Raw genomic sequence first — 23572 nt, 5'->3', positions numbered from 1 at the left:
AATATGTGATTGTGGCATTTTTTTTTCCTTTTTTGCCCCCCCCCCAGTGTTCTCTTTCAGTGTTGTCAAGTGTTACTTTACAGCTGTTTTCCTGCCGCCAATGTAAATGGCCCCCCATGTCCCATATAGGGCTGTGTCCCTATGCCCTCTTTTCCCTCTCCCTATCGCTGGTGATTTATTTGCCTCAGTTCCAATATTTGTCGGCAGTGTGTTTTCTTCCCCTTGTCTAAATGTCACCCCTTCTTCTAAGACAATATAGGGAGTGGGAGAGAGGGAGAGCCAGAGGGCAAATGTGGGATGGAAGTGGGGGGGTGGTGGATGGCGGGTGGAGGGGGTGGCTGGACACGAAGGGAAACTCGTAAAAAAGAGCAACAAAGTTTGGGAAAATTAAATATTAGGTAAGGTGCTTTCTCACGTGCATAGGATGCGGAGGTTCAGGGTCATTGTTTGGGTGGCCTTTTTGCAAGGCATCTTCCAATTTATATGAATAAGAAAATGGTTTGTTCTTGCGTTTGTTTAACCATGCAAAGTGAACACAATGCAATTGAACCTCTCATTCATGCCAATCAACCACAATAGAAAACATTTGCTACCTGCTTAGTGCAGTACTACTATCCTGCCAAGCCCCCTATCCAACCCCTTCAATCGTGTATCTCACCACACCCTGGATCACGCCCGTCCTCGCTCCCACCCTCACCCTCTCCGCGTCTTTATAACCACCATCACTGATCATCCTGCCGCGCTTCCACACCGCCTTCAATCCTCACTGCTTCAACCTGGAATTCTTTCTCACCCGCAATGGAAACCGATGACTCGGGGCTACTCAAGTGACTCTCCGATAGATGCTTCTCGATATTAAATCTCACTCGTCATCAGAGGAGAGTTTTTTTTTTTTTTTTTTAGTTTAAAGTCAACACGTGGACTTTGTTTTTGTTCGTTTTAGTGTGGCTGCATGCAGTTTGTGGGACAAGCATGCTTTGCAGACAACATAACAGTGGAACCTAACTGGATTAGAACTTGGATTTCAGTTTCATCTGCAAATATTACGCTGGATACCACAGGACTATGAACTGGTAAGCGATTACTCAAAATTAGGTTTTCGTGCTCAAATTAGAAACACAAATACATAATAAGTACTGTGTTTGTATTGCCACAACATTGAAATATATAGAAAATATTTTACTACAACATAGAAATTGGGTCTCAATTTCAAATAAAACAAATAACCTCAATTGACTCATGACAGTCGGTGACCCCCCCCCCAAAAAAAAAAAAAAAAATTGAAAAGTGACCCATTTTGGGAACCAGCCCTCAGGTTGGCAAAACTTATTTTAAATAGCTGCTATCATAATATATTTATTTTAAAAAATACAACAAAAATAAATATATATAAAAATAATTATATATATTTTTCAGATGTAAAATAATATTTAATTAGCTTTATAAACTACTTCATAATAAACTTGAAATTATATATAGTGTTTTTTTTTAGAGTTGCTGGTCTAAAGTTTGTTTTCAATTAAACTAAAAAAAAACCTAGGGTATATTTAACATACTCTCTCTATATATCTTATTATAGATAGATTATAGATTATATTAGATTATATTATAGATTATATTAGATTATAGATTATTATAGATTATTAAATAAGATGGTCCAAGACCATCAGCTCATCACCATTTTGCATAATCCTGCTCTTCAACAATGTTAATAAACAAAAACGACTTCTGAAAAAGTGCATTTTTTTCGTCTTTTGTCTCTAATCAGATTAGATCCAATGTTCTAATGTTCCTGTCAACTTGCAAACAGATATGAGGGGAACAACCCCAGGTTCTGGCACCGGAACACCATCACACCGTCAGACCAACATCATCACCAGTAGCACCAGTAGCAGGGACGTATCCAGAGAGTTTGAACAGCGGACCAAGACTGAGCATCTCAACTGAAGAGACGGGCAGTGTGCTGTCCGAAGACCCAGCCTGACACACGGAGACGGAAAGACGGACGGACAGTCCGATGCCAACTGTCTCCACTGTCAATCTCACAGCACCACTCCTCCTCCTGTTGCTATGGGCAACCCACCCCACCATGGCAACCAACTGGCTGTAAGTGTAGAAGGGGACGGGTGGGGGGACGGGGAGTTTGTTTGTCATGCTATAACATTTAAAAGATGGTGACATGTCTCCCAAATGCCTTTCAGTGGCTCCCCTCTTTTTTCTTTGTCTCCCCGCTGGTGACCTTTCCCTTTTCTTCCTTCTTCGTCTTCTTTGCCTGTTTGTCCCCTTGTTTCCGTCCCCCCTCTAAAAGTCTGACAACTTGTTACCTCGTCGTTCTTTATTGATGTGCTCCCCCCCGAGTCCCTTAATTATGTCCCCTTAAACTCCCGCTGTGCGTCACTAAACTAGGAACCAATCCCCTCTTCTCTTCTTAGCTCCCTGGCGAGGCTGCCTCGCTCCAGGCCCGTGTCCGGTGCTGCCCCGTGTGCACGGCTGAGGGGGCTGACCCCAGGGCAGGTGGGGGTGTGCAGGGCACGGGGGGAGGTTATGGAGTCTGTACGCAAGGCTGCCGAGATGGTCATAGAGGAGGTATGACACCAGTTAATATTGGTTAAAATAACTAGAAATGTGGATACTTTCAGCTACTTCATTAGTTACACCAAAAATCAATGGAAGACATGAAGAAATGTTTATTTTAACAGTATGCTTCTCATTGTGGATGGAGTTGGCATGAACAAAAGCAGTTTTCTAAACTTCTGTCAGCTCAAATCCAAATTAAATGGCAAACTAACTAAAAATGAGTTAGACAACGGTGCAGCGGTGCTTTCATGACCGTCAAAGAAGTAGGACAAATCGCAGCTCACATTAAACATTCAAAAACTGTGGGATTTCTAAGTAGTAGTAATAGTTACAGTATTGTAATAAAATATTTACTGTAATATAATGATTAATGTGTATGTATTTTAATGTGTTTTAAAAAAGAAATTATCGAGTTTGCAATTTTGATTAAATGTTTCATGTATTTCATAAAAGAAAGATGCATTGTGGCAAATCCTTTATAATAATCCTCTCTTTATGTTCCTAAATAGGCTTTTTTTTTACTCACAACCATTTAGAATTTAAAACCAGTATCATAAATAAACTAATCTTATTTTGAGCTGACACTGTAATTAAAAAAACAAATGTTGTCATGGTGAGAGGTCTCACTCGCTCTCGTATTGTATTTGCTTAATGTTTGTGGGCTGGTTTAAGAGCTAATATGCTAAAAATACAGAAAATAGTAATACAAAAATATGCTTGCTGACTGTATTGTTTTAAATAATGCCTCTGGTTACGAAATGTATATCCTTTTACATAAAATTTGATGTAATTATCGTTGTTTTCCCCTACTTATTATAGATAAAAACCTGCGATTAAATGCGATTAATTGAGAGTTAATTATGGGCAAAAAAAATGTGATTAATCATGATCAAATATTTTAATCTATTGGCAGCTCTACTACAAATACATAATCATAATATTGACTTATACTGTAAACAAGAGTAGATAAGACATTCACTTATTGCAAACAAACACAAAGTATGATGTACAGTAGCTGTACATTACGTGTATTCATAAAATTGGCTATCATGTATGCTAATGCAGAATTTTTGATACAGTTCTTGTATTAGATATAATTAGATGGTGCAAGTGTATCTAATTAAGTGGCCAGTATATTTAAATGACCATCAGACTATCACAATTGTCATGGTGTCCATGTTAGTGTCAACACCAGTTCCGGAATCGCCGCTGGAACTGTTCCACCACCCCCAGAGGGATCAATGTATTCGGCAGAGTCATGTACCAAGGTCAGCTCATAAAGGAGAAAATATTTTTAAAAAAAAATAAAAAAAGGAGAGTCAGTGTTTAATATTTTTGCTTTTTAACAGGCACTCGCGAGGCAGCCTTCGTGCATGCTTTGTCCTCGGCAGCCGTGGCAGTAGCCGTGACTCGAGCGTGCACGCGTGGGGAGCTGGAGAGGTGTGGCTGTGACAGGAAGGTCAGGGGGGTCAGCCCCGAGGGTGAGGCCTGGATTCTATTACATGAAAATGCGGCTTGCGGTAAAGCAGTGACTTGCATAGCAGGCATTGACATGCTGTCACTCAAACTTAGTCCTGCAGCTACTGTAAATTGTATATTAAATATGCATGAATTTAAATGCACAGTACAGCAAATGTACTATTAAGTACTATTTCCGGGATGATACACGTCATTTTGCCATCCACCGTGCAGGTTTCCAGTGGTCCGGCTGTAGTGACAACCTGTCCTACGGTGTCGCCTTCTCCCAAACATTTGTGGATGAACTGGAACGAGCTAAGGGCCTTTCTGCGGGACGACCGCTGATGAATCTCCACAACAATGAGGCTGGTCGAAAAGTTAGTGTCTCGTTCTCCCCACTGTGGAGATTCAAGTGATTATTTTCATGTTTTGTCCTTCCATCTTTAGGCAATCCTTCACAACATGCAGGTGGAGTGCAAGTGTCATGGTGTCTCCGGTTCCTGCGAGTTGAGGACCTGCTGGAAAGTCATGCCGCCATTCCGGCGTGTCGGCATCGTACTCAAGGAGCGCTTCGATGGAGCCACAGAGGTACTGAAAATCAACTTCCTGTTTTAAACTGTCAAAAATAGTCGGTCAATTGTGGTAACTATTCATTTTCTACCGCTTTTCCTCACGAGGGTCGCGGGGGTGCTGGAGCCTATCCCAGCTGCCTTTGGGCGAGAGGCGGGGTACACCCTGGACTGGTCGCCAGCCAATCACAGGGCAGCAGTGAATGAGATCTTAACCTCACTATTGGAAATAACGTAGGCCTGACGGGCGTAACAGGGCCTAGCTTAATTAACAATTTGTTATGCTCAGAGTCCAATAAAGTTAAATTCTCATTACCTTACGTCTCTTTTCATTGCCCAGTCCAGGTACATTGGAAACATAGTCAAGGAAGTGCCTTTTTATAACGGATAAAATCTGATTTACGCATATACCGGATATAAATCCGATATATGCGTAAAACGGACATTTTCCGGTATACGCATATAACGGATTTCGCTTATATCGGACAAAACCAGTGGGAACAATTGAATCCGATATATCCGAGGTTTACTGTATATATAATCCTTTTGTTTATTACATTTAGTGTAAGGGCATATTTCAGTTGCAAATAGTGATTAATACAAATTAAAAAATTGATTAATTTGATTAGAAGTTGTCATCAAACCCAAGAAGCTTCCCCAAATCCTTTTGATTCGTATGGTAGGTACGCTTGACTCGTATCGGATCCAGGACCGCCCTGCTCCCCCGTGACCCCCAGGTCAAACCCCCTGCTGCCAGAGACCTGGTGTACCTTGCACCATCCCCAGACTTCTGTCACCTGGATCCTGACAACGGTATCCCCGGTACGGCGGGCAGAAGATGCAATGGTAAGAGGAACCGAATCCAGAAGATGACCAAAACAAATTCCTGACATGTTCTACAATCCTCCTTCAGGAACATCGCGGCTAGCCCCAGATGGCTGCGAGCTGGTCTGCTGTGGACCGGGTTACAGAGCCGGCAGAGCCGAGGTTGTGCAGAGGTGTTCGTGCAAGTTCTCCTGGTGCTGCTCAGTGCGCTGCCAGCAATGCAAGAACACGGTCACTATTCACACCTGCAGAGTTTAAATCCCCCCTCTGCCTTGCAACTGCCTTTACCCTTTATTAAAACAAAGCTAACACCTTAGACTGAGAACCCCAACAAACACCAGACAGACACTCCTCAACGACACGATGAGGATAAGACTATTGTACCATCGATGACACGTTTATCTCTTCATGAGCTTACTTAATCATTTTTTTACAACGGAGCAGTGAGGCTGATCAGAATTTTTAACATAAAAATGAAACACTAAAAAGGTCCATACTTTACAAATAATCAGTAACCCGAGACACAGAGAAGGGACTGTATAAATAAGATCGGACTCTTCCTGCTACTTTTCGGACGTGTTGAATTATGTGAATGTAAACATGATGTACTTCAATGCAACTTTGTTAAGCATGTTCGAACTAAACTAAAACCATTACCACTACCAATCATAATCCTGAAACTGACCAAATATGCGTATGCATAACAGACATCACTCATACAGCTGTCATCCTGAAAATGACAATGCTCTCAAAGCGGAACATAAGAGGAACTAACAAGTGGAAACTTTCCAGCACAATATATTTTTTATTTTATTTTCTGCATGGTAGGTGCATCCACTGTGTTCACCGTCTTCTATATTGCTGTTTATTTATTGCATACCGGAAGTCTTTGTGACACTTCAGCCTCCAGCAGACATGTTAAAACACAGAATAGCTCCTACTGACATGCGTGTCTGTCTTGTGTTTTGTGCTTTTTTTTTTTTTTTTTTTGCTATGTATCAGCAGTGCTTTTAGCAGTTTGTTATCTAATAAAAGTAGTTTTCACTAGAATATGAGCGCAAGTTATTGTCTTTGAATTTGAACTCATTCGGAGAGTGCAATAAGAAAAAGTGTGTTTTTATTGCAAAGTACTTCCCCCACGATGTCAAAATTGCTAAACTGTTAAGGAGACACATTTTATCCCAAAGAGGACCGTGGGAAACAAGAAAATGCCCTAACAATGGAGAACAAGTTTACCTTAATAAGCTGTTAAGTAATACCTGAAGTACAAATGTTTAATTTACAAGAAAAAAAAAACATTATGAGGTATTTTTATCCACCACCACCACCCTCCCAGTGTATACCAATACACCGCCAGTGATATTATATGGTATTAATGTGGTCAAAACAAGGTGCTTGTGTTCAAGTCAATGAAACCATTTTTATTACAAATATTATGCGATTACAAACTCCCACAAATTATCTAGCAAAGGTTAACATCTCAATCACTCAGAATTGAGATCTATGCAAAATATTACAGCTTAAATTTTCCTTTCTTTGTTTTATTTTTTTATTTTTTATCAATCACCCCGTTGGTAGTCTAGTGATGAAACAAATAAAACCTCAAGTTAAAAAAAATTACACCTAAAAAAAGGTCCCAAAATAAAGTCACAATCAATACAATATACACAAAAGGAAGAATAAAATACAAATTTTTAAGTCACCCAAAGAAGGGAAAAAGCTGAAAATGGCCTCCCCACTAATGACTGACTGTTGGAAGAAAGGAGCAGACTGCTATCTTTTTTGGAGCGTACTTCCATCAATCAGTCAGAAATAAAGCAGAGTACCACATATCATTAAGTTGCCCCTTTAGAGGTACTAACCAAAGTTCACTATAAAAGAAAAGGTGTAAAGTATTTTTATTTGTACTCCATTACTGTGAGGAAAAGCCCCAGCAGGTCACATGACATCAAGCCCAGGAGGCAAAAAAGCAATTATATAATAATAAAAAAAAACTCTTTAAAAGGGAGGCAGGGGGTGATTAAGTGAGGCAGGGAGGGGGTCCTGCCCCATTGGAATATTTGTGGAGAACACTGCACTTTCTAAAAGCTTTTGGTGATGAGGAGATGGGTGATGCTACCCGAGTTTACTGCACACTGACCTTTTTTCTCCATTGGCTTTCTTTCAACTCTTTTTTTTTTTTTTTTTGAAGGCACAATCGCCATAACCACGTTCTTACATCTCTTCCAACCTTCCCCTTGTCTTAATTGGCTACTGAACTCACTTGATATTTCAATTTTGCCCCCCCAACACATTTCTTATACCGTTTGGTTTCCAACTGCTGCTGTCGTCATCTATAGAAGAACACACCTCTTCTTGATTTTGGTCTCCGGGGGCTCCAGTGCAGCCAGGATGGCCTCGTCGAATACGTTCTTAAGTCCTCGCTGGTCCACAAGAAAAGGAAGCAGGCGTCACATATTGTCACGAATGTTGTTTCAAAAGTCAGAATGCTTTTGTCTTGGGGGGCAGCACAAAAACATAACTTGTTGTACAATACAGACGTACAGAGACCAAGGCTACAAAAGTTGCTACATATTTGATTTGTTTGTGTTTCACACTCTGTGTCGCCAAATAATTAAATATAAGGAATATACCGTAAATAATTCATTCATTCATTCATTCATTCATTTTCTACTGCTTATCCTCACGAGGGTCGCGGGGGTTCTGGAGCCTATCCCAGCTGCCTGGGACGAGAGGACTGGTCGCCAGCCAATCACAGGGCACATATAGACAAACAACCATTCACACTCACATTCATACCTATGGACAATTTGGAGTCGCCAATTAACCTAGCATGTTTTTGGAATGTGGGAGGAAACCGCAGTACCCGGACGCGGGGAGAACATGCAAACTACACACAGAGATGGCCCAGGGTGGAATTGAACTTGGGTCTCCTCGCTGTAAGGCCTGTGTGCTAACCACTCATCTGCCATGCAGCCCTACCGTAAATAATATAAATACATAAATATACTTTCAGACATGCTAAATGGTCCCGTTGAAGACAAGGCATGTTGCTAAGTTTTAATCCAAAACACAACAACAAACATGTTTTGTGATTCAGCTCATTTCTTGATCCTTTTATATTCAACTGATTCAACTCCTCCAATGTATGTGAGCCAACAAAGTCGTCTAGCTATCCTGAGGTACATTATACTGTCGATCTAAAAATAAGCATCATACCTGCGTGAGAGCGGAGCACTCCACGTATTTGACTGCCCTGAGCTCACGGGCCAGCTTCTCTGCGCTGTCGGGGTACAGGGGTCGCTGTTTATTCTTGGCCAGCTTCTCGATGGTGTTGCTGTCCTCCCGAAGGTCCACCTGAGTGCCCACCAACAGGAAGGGCGTGCGTGGGCAGTGATGAGAAATCTCAGGAACCCACTGAAGAGGGTGGAAAAAAACAAGAATAGAATTCATGAGTAATGTCATTGGTCTGCAGCACAATAATTTATACTAAATATATTTATTAAAACAACATGAGCAGGTTTGTACGTGTTGATGATGTCATATTGCCAGCAATCAGTTAAACAATTATGCAATTTTTTAAAGGGCATTGTTATGGTTTTAACTCACAAAACAGTCCACCTGATTCAACACTGACCTTCTCTTTGACGTTCTCAAATGAAGAAGGGGAGACGACAGAGAAGCATACAAGGAACACGTCTGTCTGTGGATAGCTGAGAGGACGCAGCCTGTCATAGTCCTCCTGACCTGAGGGCATCGGGGAGGGGGGGGGGGGGGGGAATAAGGTTTTCTTTTAAGTTCTTTTAGTGATGGAAACAAACGAGACTTCGTAAACAAACTAAAATTCCTCTTACCTGCGGTGTCAAAAAGGCCTAGTGTGTAGGGCTCACCCCCGATCATCACTGTCACTGCATAATTGTCAAAAACCTTTCAAAAAACAACATTTGATCAGTTAATTATGCAATCACGGAGATGTTATATGGACAGACATTTTTGTATGTATGCATGGGGGTAGGGGGTTAAAAAAATGGTAATTATCAGTTTTCGTATAGATAGTTTCAATGAAGAGATTGATCGACCACCTCCTTTCAACAGCTGAATGGAAGGTAGGGTAAATGGAAGTGCAATACGTGGATGCCGCAGAGGCTAGGAGACATCAGCTGAGGGACAATGAGCTACATGCACGCTAGGGCACTCCGATCTCGATTCACACGAACAAGCAATCTCATTTCTAAATGACAAAATGTTTCATGATTTACTTAAGGAGCTGAATGAACGGCTCACAGTGCACCGTCTCTGGCATGACGGATGATACTTCACACTCCCCACCCCCAGCCAGCCTCACCGACAAAGGGTGAGTTGGCTCTGATGCCCTGGTTTTACCCATTGACGACAGACATTGACTTTTTTACATGCATAAAGGTGCCATGTTTGTGACTTGAATTATTTTCAGTCTTTCTTTTCATTTGTAGTAAGAAAAACACAAACATACATCATTGTTATCAGAATTCCAAGCAAGAAAATCATGATTTACATTTTTTCCAGAATCGTGCAGCCCTAATCCATGCTATGGCAACTCTTCTGCTGGGAAAAAATAAGTTGTGGGATATTACTGTATATTTCTTTGCTACCTTTGAGTGTTAATGTGCTGTGTGATGATTTCAGCCTTTGTTGTATTGAGTAATGACCTCCTGCGATTTCCGATGGGTTCACAAGCTCATTGTGAGTTCATGATTGACTCCTGTTTAATAAACCGCCTGGTCCTCACGGACTTGTGCGCATGACAATGTATTTTTATGAAGTGGACATGTGCAGCTTGTACACGTATGCGCAAATCTGTTTTTCTTTCTAAATTTAGCATAGGCTTCTTAAACACTGGTGCGTATGCACACACCAGAAATGACGGTAATGATACATATCAAATCAAGACTCTTACCGTAGGCACGTATTCTGAGGGGAACTTGTTGGTTGTGTAGGAGATGAGCAAGCAGGTCTTTCCCACAGCACCGTCCCCTACAACTACACATTTTATAGTCTGCATCTGCAGAGGCAAAGCAAAAATAAGAAACATCATTAAGTGCAGACAAAGATAAAATAAACCTTTGAAGTTTAGATGATGTAATAAATCCATCTATTTTCTATACCACTTAACCTCAATAGGGTCATGGGCGAAGTGATAATTGTATATTCAATTTGAGTATAGCAGTTTTTAGTCTATTGCTCGTGTGTATTACTCATTTTTTAATCCATTGTAGGTGTTTTGCTGTGCACACACATCTTAACAATGGCCACCATACACTAATTTAAATGGCATTTTAAGCATTCCGTAACAAAGGAGCGCTAACTCTGCACCATGTGACCAGTTCCATGGTCAGATAATTTACTTGAAAACATAAGAATTATTGAAAATAAAACCATGCATAATGAGTGTCAAAGTAAGCACAAAACAGGAAGGGAGATTTGTTAAGATTTCCTGTCCTGTTGCATGTTGTTTTGACAGCTTTTTTCTTTTTTACACAACACACATCATATTGTGCAGTGGTTCTCTAGCTTTTTACCACTAGCACCATCACAAAAATATAACTTGCAAGTACGTTTTTTGTTACCTAGCAGAGGAAATTATTATCAGCAATTATTATAATGTGGTGTCCCTGTGTGCCACTATTATTGAAAACAACAGCTTCTGATATGACTTATCCTCAATTGTTATTTATCATTTAACAAGATAATAGAAAACAGATTCTAGAATTACTTACTCATTGTAAAATGTTTTTATTTTCCTGTATTCATTCTTCTCATTATTGAGTATGTCATCTACAAATTCTTTTCTTTCACTATTACAGAATGCTTACCGTAAATTCTCAAATACAAACCTAGTCTCAAACTGACGCCCGTCCCATTTACTGGCAGGGCGTATCAGGGCGACAACTGTTAGCTGAGGCAAGACAGATTGGGATGGCCGAAGACAGAGAGGGAGCAGAGGAGGAAAATGATAAAGAATGACGAAGAGGAGTAGTTCCACAATGAATAGTAGTTGAGGATGACAGCAATGAGGGATTTACTAATGAGTGAGAGGATGCAATTGCTGTTCCTTTACTGTTGCTAAGTCTTCATTTGTTTATCCGTTGGTCCCTGGAGCCTTCAGGTATTTATTTTGATGAGTCTCAGCTTGTACCTTCACGTCAGTGTATATTCAGATTTTCATCTGCCACTTGTATAAACATTGCTTCCTTTTATTCTTTTTACACCGAATAAAGAGATGTTTCGATCAAGGAATAGGCAAGCAATAAGGTATCCACGAAAAGTTTAAACTAGGGGTGCTTTGATCGATTGGCCAAGACGGATGACAGACTCCGGATGACATGCGACACGCGTGCACTCTGCAACCACTTCTGACTCCGTGGTTGGTGCAGCTCGGTCTCAGCATTTCCCCAGTTCGGCTGTCCAATGAGCATGCACAGCTCACATGGACCGTGACAAGTGAGCGTTTGCAGCGCGTTTAAAACAACAGTGGAGCCGAACTGACAGACATGTGCCAGCAACTCCTTTCCAGGCACAGAAGCCTGCATCTGCGGTTAAGAGGGCAGCGGATGCAGCTGGAGGGGCCCAGCAGAGGCGGACATCGGGTTTGGTACCGGCAACATAAAACCCTGATCAGAACATTCCCCTAGTTTAAACTGAATTATAACTTGAGACATAGAGTCAGGGTTGGATCAAAGAAGATCCGCTTCTTCCTACTTCTTTTCAGACACAATGAATTGCACAAGCGTAAACGTTTTATGATCTGTCATGTAACTTCCACCACACTCATCCAAAAGTGAGAACTTGTGCATTAGATTACATTGTTCCAGTGCAGCTACTTTAGCTAATTAGAGCATTTAAGATAATATATTTGACTACGTTTTGCTTTGATAAACCAAGTAAATAAGGTGTGCAAATACTAGTTTCGCATTTGAGATGTCACTAAACACACTTACCATCTGCAACAACCTGCTCAATCTAAGACTGCACCAAATATTCTCTCTTGAAAATAAAAATGCTGTGGTATATTACAATATATAATCTTAATACATAGTTGGGGTGTACAATAATAATATTTTAACTCTTTTATAACAAAAGAGTGGCAAGTTGTCTGTCAAAAGACTGAATAGTTACACACCACAAATAAAACCTGAACAATAAATCCATCAGTCATATTTATAATTCAAAAGTGAACATTGTATTTTTTTTTTTGCTTTTTCTTTTAATCTGATAAGGATTCCTGTGAAATTGCCTTCATATTTGGCAGTGTTTTACTGTCGTAAGAGGATTTTGCCCTGACTGAGGCAGACTTGTTAATACATGTACAAGCAAAAAAAAAACATTGACGACTGAAAATCACTTCCGCACAGGCCACACGCCAAAGATGTCCCTCAAAAAGAAACATGTCGGCCCCTAATACTGCAACAAATATATCACGGACTTTCGCTTATATAAACATTTTATCAGGTACTTCAAAGCGTGAACGATATACAGTGCTTCACTTCAATCACATTTTGAAGTATACATACAACAATTTGCCATAGATATAAATATTGATTAAGAGACAATATATGACAATTGACAAAAGAGCATTAACCAGATTGATGCTAGCCCAGCCAGCATTACAATACACTACATTACGCTACTCTACGCTGAGCTGAGCTTGGTGGTGGTAAGTCGTGGTTCCTGAGGTTTCATGGCCAAATAAACTAACTTTTCCCCTCGTTATAAACTGGGAATTGTAAACGTGATATCCCAGTTCTAACCAGTTGCTAGAATACCAAAACAGTTACATTTAAAACCGCTTTTTAAAACTCTACTCACCGTTTTTCTTCCGACAGGTTAGGCGTTGGTTACATCCGGGTTTGAGGGTCGAATGACTTTGTGCGCATGCGCAGGGCAGACGTGCCGCATTCTCGTCAGTATATAGGAAACAGCGCCACGCACAGGAACCGGAAAAACTAGCAGGTAAAACAATAAAATACAGGAAGTAAGGTTATGCCTAATGGTAATGCTCATGGCTATTTGTTTAATGATTTTGGGTTTAGAAGAAATGTTAGTGGCTGTCATACATTATTTACCTCACCAAATGGCTAACAATGTTATTAAAAATCACAGTCATAAATCAAGATAGAATGTGTTTACACTAGTCCAACATTCTAGGACAGGAGTACTGTGCAGTTTTCCAAAATCTGTTTCAAAGATTTTCATAAAGGAACCTCTCTGAGAGAAAAGCTCCATTGCTTTTAAGGACCTGTTTCAAAAATACTGAATATCCCTTCTGCGCTTTATTGGTTTTGAGGATCAACCGCAAAAATGATGTCAAAGATCCTGTAGCTTGTGACAGGATTTGAGGATTTGAAACACGTTAGTTAAAGCCCTTCAATATGTTCTGCTGTTTTTAGGAATCAGCTGCAAAACATGAGGCATTCCCACGTTTTAAACTGAACTCCCGGGCCTGTGTAATGCCATTTATCTAACGAGATACTCATTCGGCTTTTATTTCTTTAAACATTCTAAACCGGAAGTAGCGGTGTCGGTCTGCACAGACGCTTGTTAAGCTCATTTGGTTCTCCTTTGTCAAAAACTGACTTCCGTTCTCATGTTTTGTTCGAGGTTGTGGAATGTGCCATCTTGTGTCACAGTGAGCTAGTTTATCGCTGTACTCAGCTGAAAGAATTCTACAGCCGTTGCTATTTTGGGGGAAGGGCGTTTGATTCAATTTAGCATCCAGTTCCATACGTAGCAAAGACGTCTATTTACCTTAGCTAGCTGGCTAGCTAACAACAACAGCCAGCTGAGTTGAATCCCCATCAACATGTTTCGATTCCTGAATGACGTTGATGACGACCCCTTCATGATGTGAGTAAACACAGTAGATCCTAGCTTCGACATTTAGGCGTTTGCAACACTGGTGAAAAGAGCTACATGTCGGCACATTACGTGGGTTTGTCGGTGTGCAAAGGAGGCAGGTGACTCGTTCCTCCGGCCAGTTGTGACGGCCTAGTTGGTTGCCACCATGTTGAACAGATTCACATGTTAGGAGCTCAACAACATCACTTTAGTTCCTAAAGGGGAGACATGGCATATTGTAAGTAAATCGATGGGAGGTTCAACTACCTGAAATAAGAGGATTTGCTGCCTGACAGCGTTGCACCTCATAGCTTAGTGAACACAATCTAATCATGACAACAAAAACATGTGTGACACTGCATGATGCATGGTGCATGAGACCAATTACTTTCTATGTGACAAAGCTTTTCAATATTTTTAAGAAAATATATAGATCATGTTAAAAATACAATATATATGAGATACAATGTACAATATTTGCTATATTTAAATGTTACAAAATCATTTAATACGTTATTTTATAATACATTTGTATTTGTATGATTATTTCAGGTGTATGTTTTGAATATAGTTGTAATTGTATTAAAAGAAAAGTCATGGTTTCTGCATACAACTAGATGGAGCCCGCATACCATTATGAGAGTGTTATTCATTCATTCATTCATTTTCTACCGCTTTTTCCTCACGAGGGTCGCGGGGGTGCTGCAGCCTATCCCAGCTGTCTTTGGGCGAGAGGCGGGGTACACCCTGGACTGGTCGCCAGCCAATCACAGGGCACATATAGACAAACAACCATTCACACTCACATTCATACCTATGGACAATTTGGAGTCGCCAATTAACCTAGCATGTTTTTGGAATGTGGGAGGAAACCGGAGTACCCGGAGAAAACGCACGCATGCACGGTTATTTTGTTACATTGTTGTTATTATTATACATTGTTATTATTATTATTATTATTATTATTATACCTTTATTTACCCAGGCAAGCAATTACAAATGCAGCCTGAACAAAGAGCAAAAGCACTTTGACCGGAGAGAGGAGTGCTGAAAATAAGAACAACATTATATAAAATTACAAATATCAATACAGTAAATATGTACAATACATACAATACAAAAGCATCAAACAACATTGCTAAATATGTATTAAATGGGAATTACACTGTTCATTTGCTACTTCCCCAAATGCTCCTATAATCAACACAATGACATGAATTCATATATACTTCTGGGTTGTACTTTTGGCATATACACCATATACACATTTTCTCATGGTAATTCAATATTGGCGTCACCCTAATGTTGTGGTTGTTGTGCTCCTAGGGATCCATTCGCAGCTCATAGGCAGCAGATGAGGGGTATGTTTGGACCATTTGCCGTGGACCCTTTTGCACTTGCCCCACAGATGCAGCCACATCGTGCACCACGGCGACAGGTAACAACAACTAAAACCGCAAACCCGTTGCGTGTTTGTTTTATTTTGTTTTATCTTTTTCAAGCTTATGTTTGGTTTATTTTCCAGGCTGGTGCACTGACTCCATTTGGCATGATGGGAATGGTAAGTGTTGCATCTAGAACCTTTGTTGGCTTGGTTTCTTTTATACATCATGGTTAGCTTGAATCAAGATCACCTCATATCTTGTTTGCAGGGTGGAGGCTTCATGGACATGTTTGGCATGATGGGGGAAATGATGGGGAACATGGTGAGTAATTTATAAGACTGCTTTCAAATCATGCAGAAAATGTAACTGCCCCACATAGTTTGGAATTAATTTTATAATACGACCCTCGTGAGGATAAGCGGTAGAAAATGAATGAATGAATGAATGAATGCGAATGAGCTGTGGAATGACAATGGGCACCCCTAATGTAGTTAATTGGGAAAGAAACAAGTGCCATTTAAAAACAAAACGTGTATTCAAAGATGTATTTCTTGTTGCGACTATGGCATGCTGGAGCCTATCCCTATAATAATAACAATAAAACGGCAAATAATAAAAACTTAAGAAACCACATATAGTTGGTGGGTAGACAAATATTTTTTTCAGATTAAAATTAACAAAACATTATTAAAGCCCTGTAGACATGACAAAACACGACTGTAGTCACATTTATACTCTTTTTTTTTTTAATTTACAACATATTGCGCAACTGCAGGGTCTTGAGACACATGCTAACTCGCAAACTAGAGCGCTAGCGACCTAAACGGTAGCCTTCAAGTTATTTCCTTTAAACTTAAATAGCCAAAAACTTACCACTTCCACACGGATAGGGAGGATAACTATTAAGTTATTTAACCTTTAACATGAACATTAATCAAACATAATAATTTTTTCTGGGTACATGATACCATACAGCATCCATATCAAACTTGCGCGGGCCGCACTGACATTAAACTTTCATATCAAGGTGGGGGCCTCAAACTAGTGTCCTGCGGGCCGCGTGTTTGAGACCCCTGTTGTAGAACCTCCAGAACTGCAGCCAACAATAATTATGATGATATATATATATATACGTCTTTTTCCATATTACAAGTTCCTTAAAACAGCTTGTGCATCCAATTAAATATTCATTCATTCATTCATTTTCTACCGCTTATCCTCACGAGGGTCGCGGGGGTTGCTGGAGCCTATCCCAGCTGTATTCGGGCGAGAGGCGGGGTACACCCTGGACTGGTGGCCAGCCAATCACAGGGCACATATAGACAAACAACCATTCACACTCACATTCATACCTATGGACAATTTGGAGTCGCCAATTAACCTAGCATGTTTTTGGAATGTGGGAGGAAACACACTCACAAGGAGAAGAATCGAACATCGTCTTCCAGATCTCCTGACAGTGGGGCCTCCATGCTAACCTCTTGGCCACCGTGCGGCCGTCTTTGTTCAGTCAATAAAGAAATGACACTCACTGGTATATTATGTCAGTTGGTTTGTGTAGCTGACGCAGCAGTAAACAGTCTGCCTACACACCCCAGCTGTGGAAACAATCAGGGTTTATTGGTAGAAATGTGCCTCTTCTCGCAGTCTCGCACTTCCTTCGTAATCGACATGACAATACCTGAAATTTCCCTTCCAGGAAAGGCTATCCGGTTCGCCCAACTGTCAGACATTCTCCTCTTCCACAGTGATCTCCTACTCTTCATTAGACTCCGGGGCTCCTACAGTATACCAGCAAACCAGTGCGACAAGGACAGGCCCCGGAGGGGTGAGAATATGTGGTTAAATTCCTACAGTATTGTCACAAGCTATTGATCTATTTGCTCTCCTCATCCTCTAAAAATCCCATGTGATGATAATATAAAGGAATGATTTATGTTGTATTAAACCTGTCATATCAATAATTGAATTTCATCCAGAGCGACCTTTTTTTGTAACCACCGTGCGGTTCATTACAGATTCGTGAGACACGTCAGTCGATGCGAGACAGCGAAAGCGGCCTGGAGCGCCTCGCCATCGGTCATCACATCGGCGAGCGCGCGCACATCATGGAGCGCTCACGGAACCGCCGCACCGGAGACCGTGAGGAACGGCAGGACTTCATCAACTTGGATGAGAGTGAGTCGTCTTATTTCACGACGGAGAAAAGTAGTTGAGCTAATTAATAACCAACGTTCCTGGCCAGGTGAGGCTGAAGCCTTCGATGTGGAGTGGAGGAGTCAGGCGGGACGGTACGCCCCGCCAAACACCCGGGGGCTAGACTACGGCCGTGAGCGACGGGCAGGGGGACAGCAGTTGGCTCTCACTGCCCCGCCTAGCTCCACAACCCCACCGGGCCATCGGCACGAGTCCCCCCGACATCACCCCCCACCCCAGCCCCGCCCACGTTACGACTGGTGAAAGGTACAAGGTGTGTATTTCTTCACATAGAGATAGATTTGTGCCTTTCAAGAAGACATGGGGAAAGATGCTATGACAGACATGTTTAAACATACAGTATACATAATACAGATATCTTCATAATTTTGATACTCATTAGACAAATAGTCAATTACTTATGGTGAATTTGTTCTGCTCATATTTATAGAAAAATGTTTTGCTTGGCAGGCATCTTACCAACATGCATGTCGATAGTGTGTACCAAATTTTTTGTGTCAATTCGCCTAAACAAAGTTACAGTGTGTTGTTGAACATTATTTTTAAGTCAATCTGACTTAATGGGGTCAGGTTTTTATGTGCTTTCACATTTTATTTTCACTTGACTGTACATAATATTGAAATATGAAATAAATCCTGCATATTTATAAATTGATCCAGTTGAGTGGCATATGTGCAAATTAAAGGTGCTTGGCTCACACTATCCATCCTTACACTTTTTTTTTGCCCTCCTAAAAAAAAAATATGAGAACACCAACACTGGCTAGCATATGCTACCAATAGTGGTTTCAGAGACAGATTGTACAAAAAAAATGTATATTCTTTATAAGTCACAACAGGTCACAAGTCAAACGGAATGAGATTTGTCATTAGGTCCGAAAAGGGGGTGTGGTGTTAATGGCTGTCTCTCACTCAGTGCTCGTGCACATACACAAGGTCACTTCACCTTCTACTGCGTGTAATATGTACATGTGGGGTCTGGCTTGCATGCTCTGAGTGGGAAGAAGTACTATGTTCGGTATTCCATTGCAATACCCAACCATGAATGTAAAAACTGAGCTGCAACGCTCCATGTTGGGTCATGTGATTATATTATGTAAGTTTACATCCAAAAATGATGTTTAACATTAAGAGAGACTAAAAAGGAGTAGTTATATGTTAGAATAGTTGATAATTTCTTGTCAGCTAGGTATTTAATGAAGGCTGATCAGTAAGTCTCTTGCACTGGTTCATTGTAAAATTTAATTTCTGTTGTAAAAGTGTTCTTTCTCTCCTCGTAGGAGCCTTTTGTGGGTTGGTGGCGAGTGAAGGAAACACTCCACGGATGCTGTGAACCACATTGAGGATCCTTCCATCTTCCTCACTGATGTTTGATCTGACCGGACTGTCTATACATAAACACACTCAACAAACAACCCTCTCGACACACAGAACATTGGTAGTCTTAGAATTGATCCTCAGTGCCACACTTACACACTTGTACAAACGCCCCCCCCCCCCCCCCCTGCCCGCCCCGCCCCTTACTTTACTTAACCCGTTCCCCGAAAGTTTGATGTGTGTTGTTTTTGCCCACTAAAGTGCTTAAAAGTATGCAGTGCATCTGCTGTACAGTCCGTTTTGTTTTGTGGAGGCACACGTGTGTCTGTGAATTGAACTGTATACTGTTGACTAATGGAACAAGCTAGATTAAAGTAATTGCTAGATAAATACATGTTCTGTGTCTTGTGTGGACTATTTTTCATACAGAAATGCCCTCGATTCCACATTGGGAGACCATTTATACAGAACAGACAAAAGGATTGGAAAATACTACAGTAAACCTCGGATATATCGGATTCAGTTGTTCCCACTGGTTTTGTCCGATATAAGCGAAATCCGTCATATGCGTATACCGGAAAATGTCCGTTTTACGCATATATCGGATTTATATCCGGTATATGAGTAAATCGGATTTTATCCGTTATAAAAAGGCACTTCCTTGACTATGTTTCCAATGTACCTGGACGCGCAGGCAACGCTGCAAACGCTGCAAATGACGTCGTATAGCGGCCTGTCACGATTCGGCGAATCGGAGCGCCACGATGCGGCCATCCGATATATGCGAGGGAAATTTAATGGAAATGCATTGGAACGGGACTGGAGATTTTGTCCAAAATAGGCGAAATCCGTTATAAAAAATCCGATATATGCAATGAATTTTTATTGGAAATGCATTACAGAAAAATCGGTTCTTTTTTTATCTGTCCGTTGTGAGCGAATTTCCGATATATCTGAGTCCGATATATCCGAGGTTTACTGTAGCTGTAACAGGCTGTGCTTTCTGACGCTACGTCCAAAGTGGGAAATTGAACAACAGAACAACAACACAAAAAATGCTGTCAGAAGGTTGAATAACAGTTTTTCCAGGCCATGTGAAAGGGTTTTCTGATACTATCTCTCAAAGTGGAACATTGCCTTTCGTCGACTTTGTCCCCACATATAAAATGTTGCAAAATAAGGGAACTAAAATGGGCTTGCACGAAACCTGGATTTGAATCTGTGTGTGGAGTTTGCATGTTCTCCGGGTACTCCGGTTTCCTCCCACATTCCAAAAACATGCTAGGTTAATTAGCGACTCCAAATTGTCCATAGGTATGAATGTGAGTGATATTATGTAAAGGAATAATAGGAGTGAAAACAAGACTATTGGACTATTTCATGTCTACAGGGATCCAATAATGTTAAAACCTTTATTTAGAAAACCATAAACGGGTTTTTGTATGCTCCAAATACAAAAAATACTACATTTATTAACTTGAATGATTAATTAATTGGGCTGTATGGTGTTGAGTGGTTAGCGTACAGGCCTCACAGCTAGGAGACCTGAGGTCAATTCCACCTTCGGCCATCTCTGTGTAGAGTTTGCATGTTCTCCCCATCCATGCGTGGGTTTCCTCCCACATTCCAAAAACATGCTAGGTTAATTGGCGACTCCAAATTGTCCATAGGTATGAATGTGAGTGTGAATGGTTGTTTGTCTATATGTGCCCTGTGATTGGCTGGCCACCAGTCCAGGGTGTACCCCGCCTCTCGCCCAAAGTCAGCTGGGATAGTCTCCAGCATACCCCGGCATCCTTAATGAGGCTAAGCTGGCATAGAAAATTGATTCATGGGAACTAAAATATTCCAAGGAGTGATGATGCAGCATAGTAAACCGTAACATTCTGTGTTGGAGACTGTACCTATTATTGTGGCCAGTGAGAATGCATGCGGTGCTGTAATCTAGCAGGTCATGTGACATACAGATGGAGCCCGTGGAGCAGCCAATGAGATTCCACTGACTCCCAATAAATCCATCCAATAGCAGCCCTCTTGCTCTGACACTGTCAACTATTTTTAAACGCACACGTCGTACCTGTCTCCTTTGATTGCCTCATCGCTAGATATCACCTGACTTAAGGTATTTATTACACTATATGTAAGATAATATTCTGTGTTTGTATCCACCAGACACAATGTTGTAATAATATATATTCATATATGAACGAAAAATGGCAACAGTGCACATAAATGATGAATGTGGCCGCATCGTCGCTTTAAACAAGCCTCCTGCTGTTCCACAGCATCTCCATCTTTGATCCCCCACCCCTCCTCATCTTCCCGTGACTCATCAGCACCGACCCCCCCACTCCCTGCATGCGTTGTAGTACTCACCCTCCTCCCATTTCCCTGTGTCGCTCCTTCATCTTCTTCCTCCTCTCATTCCCTCACATCCTCTCGCCGTCTCCACCACGCTCCACACAGGCTGCAGGTAAGAAGAATTCCTCATTCCATTCTCTCACTCCTCCATCTTCTCAACGTCTCACAACACCATCGCTACGATGGTGATTCAGGTCTCGACAGTAGAGTCTCTCCTGCGGGAAGGAAAATGTACGTGTTTGTTAGTGCGGTACTGCAGTACTGATATATAATACAATAGCTTGTGCATTCAATGTAAAATAGCAAAACCTTGTTGTTTATTTTACAGGATGTCCATTCTGAATATTGTTGCCAGGGAGATCCTAGACTCCAGGGGTAACCCAACAGTGGAAGTCGATCTTCATACTAATAAAGGTGAACAATGACCAAAAAAAATACATTTTTTTATGTATGTGTGCAGCTATGTTTATACTTTTTTGAACAATTCTAGAAATGTACACATACTGCATCAATCCTAATAAAATAGTATGACAAATGGGAGGATTTATACATGCAATCCGACAGGTGGTGCCAAACAACTTAACATGAAACAAGTCAGAGCTTTTCTTCCTGTCACACACACCTCGACGGAGCAGCCATGACGCAGAACAGAAAAAAAATATTCAAAGGTTGTTAGCAAATTACCAAAAAAAGGAGGAGGTTTGAATACTAATATTAAGTTTTCCCTGTTAATTAAAAATACAAAAATTATTCTTTTTGTCGTTAATATTTTTCCACAAATGAGTCTTGAAAAAAAGGGACTGTCTTATCCATGGTTGTAAATGCGGTACTGAAGATGAAGATCCTCTGCTTGCCCACATAAAACACGTCTTAATTGTTCAATTTAAAATCCATTGTGGTGTCGTTGTCCCAATACTTCTGGACCGAGCTCACTGTTTTTGGTCTCCGATTCAGGTTTGTTCCGGGCGGCCGTGCCAAGTGGCGCCTCTACCGGCATTTATGAGGCTCTGGAACTGCGAGATGGAGACAAGACTCGTTACAAGGGCAAAGGTCAGCAAAATATGCCAATCTCTTAATTAACCCCTCGAGAAGGACCATGTCGATACCTAAGGGTGAAAAGTATGTTGTTTTTTTATAGTAAACACTCATAATCATCCAAAAATGAAGGATGCTCCGATTTATCCATGAGTGAAATCAGCCGATATGGATCACATAGCTTAATTATATTTTTTCCATTTATTTACAATTAGTGCTATTGGGGCTGCACGGTGAATGAGTGGTTAGCGCGCAGGCCTCGCAGCTAGGAGACCCGAGTTCAATTCCACCCTCGGCCATCTTTGTGTGGAGTTTGCATGTTCTCCCCGTGCATGCGTGGGTTTCCTCCCACATTCCAAAAACATGCTAGGTTAATTGGCTACTCCAAATTGTCCATAGGTATGAATGTGAGTGGGAATGGTTGTTTGTCTATATGTGCGACCAGTCCAGGGTGTACCAGCCTCTCGCGCAAAGACAGCTGGGATAAGCTCCAGCACCCCCAGTGACCCTTGTGAGGATAAGCGGTAAAAAATGAATGAATGTATATCCTTTTTACCTGGATGCCCACTGAGGATGTAAACTGAGTCCAGGCTGGCTAGTCATCCTGGTCAAAGGGGTCTTCAATGGAAACAACTGCAAGGAAGCATAGAAGAACTCTTGGTACACATCCGGCTGCATGGTGGTTAAGTGGTTAGCGCGCAGGCCTCACAGCTAGGAGACCAAAGTTTGTGTTTTCTCCGGGGACTCCGGTTTCCTCCCACATTCCAAAAACATGCTAGGTTAATTAGCGACTCCAAATTGTCCATAGGTATGAATGTGAGTGTGAATGGTTGTTTGTCTATATGTGCCCTGTGATTGGCGACCAGTCCAGGGTGTACCCCGCCTCTTGCCCGAAGACAGCTGACTGTCGTGAGGATAAGCGGTAGAAAATGAATGAATAGTGCTATTGGCCAG

The 23572-nt window shown here is 41.2% G+C and overlaps 4 protein-coding genes across 8 annotated transcripts in view; 3 read left to right on the top strand and 1 right to left on the bottom strand.

The window, feature by feature from the left end:
* Positions 1-915: 915 nt before the first annotated feature.
* On the top strand, positions 916-6242 carry wnt4b (wingless-type MMTV integration site family, member 4b). The gene is given in 8 exon segments (XM_058053728.1): positions 916-1073; positions 1811-2106; positions 2433-2586; positions 3761-4058; positions 4270-4480; positions 4482-4623; positions 5288-5450; positions 5518-6242. Coding segments are annotated over 7 exon segments (1227 nt in total). The 5' UTR covers positions 916-1073; positions 1811-2017; the 3' UTR covers positions 5688-6242.
* A 287-nt stretch (positions 6243-6529) lies between these two features.
* Positions 6530-13424, bottom strand: cdc42l (cell division cycle 42, like). Of its 2 annotated transcripts, none has more exons than XM_058053725.1 (6): positions 13275-13424; positions 10366-10470; positions 9284-9356; positions 9067-9176; positions 8649-8846; positions 6530-7852 (listed from the first exon to the last, which is right to left on the bottom strand). In XM_058053725.1, the coding sequence occupies exons 2-6, from the start codon at positions 10468-10470 to the stop codon at positions 7763-7765; spliced, it is 576 nt and encodes a 191-aa protein (XP_057909708.1). In that variant the 5' UTR covers positions 13275-13424; the 3' UTR covers positions 6530-7762. The 2 variants fall into 2 exon arrangements, with proteins under 2 accessions (XP_057909708.1, XP_057909709.1); XM_058053726.1 differs by lacking the exon at positions 13275-13424 and adding an exon at positions 11282-11783.
* Positions 13425-14001: 577 nt separating this feature from the next.
* Positions 14002-19632, top strand: mlf2 (myeloid leukemia factor 2). Of its 2 annotated transcripts, none has more exons than XM_058053724.1 (8): positions 14002-14312; positions 15630-15741; positions 15829-15864; positions 15956-16009; positions 17388-17516; positions 17707-17866; positions 17934-18151; positions 19186-19632. In XM_058053724.1, exons 1-7 carry the CDS (start codon positions 14269-14271, stop codon positions 18146-18148), a joined length of 750 nt encoding a protein of 249 aa, XP_057909707.1. In that variant the 5' UTR covers positions 14002-14268; the 3' UTR covers positions 18149-18151; positions 19186-19632. The 2 variants fall into 2 exon arrangements, with proteins under 2 accessions (XP_057909707.1, XP_057909706.1); XM_058053723.1 differs by having other exon boundaries at positions 14003-14312; positions 17934-18158; positions 19186-19631.
* Positions 19633-21274: 1642 nt separating this feature from the next.
* LOC131105529 (gamma-enolase-like) overlaps positions 21275-23572 on the top strand; it is an 8682-nt gene continuing 6384 nt past the window's right edge. Inside the window, exons 1-4 of one of the 3 annotated variants that reach the window (XM_058053710.1) lie at positions 21581-21695; positions 21778-21814; positions 21912-21997; positions 22538-22633. In XM_058053710.1, coding sequence (XP_057909693.1) covers positions 21581-21695; positions 21778-21814; positions 21912-21997; positions 22538-22633 — 334 coding nt within the window. Of the gene's footprint in view, positions 21345-21550; positions 21696-21777; positions 21815-21911; positions 21998-22537; positions 22634-23572 lie in introns of those variants that run through there. The other 2 variants (XM_058053712.1, XM_058053711.1) reach the window with 2 other exon arrangements.

Source organism: Doryrhamphus excisus, chromosome 17 (genome assembly GCF_030265055.1).
Source record: "Doryrhamphus excisus isolate RoL2022-K1 chromosome 17, RoL_Dexc_1.0, whole genome shotgun sequence".
NCBI lineage: Eukaryota > Metazoa > Chordata > Actinopteri > Syngnathiformes > Syngnathidae > Doryrhamphus > Doryrhamphus excisus.
Note: the sequence above shows the minus strand (reverse complement) of the source record. Positions and strands in the feature narration are given on the sequence as shown.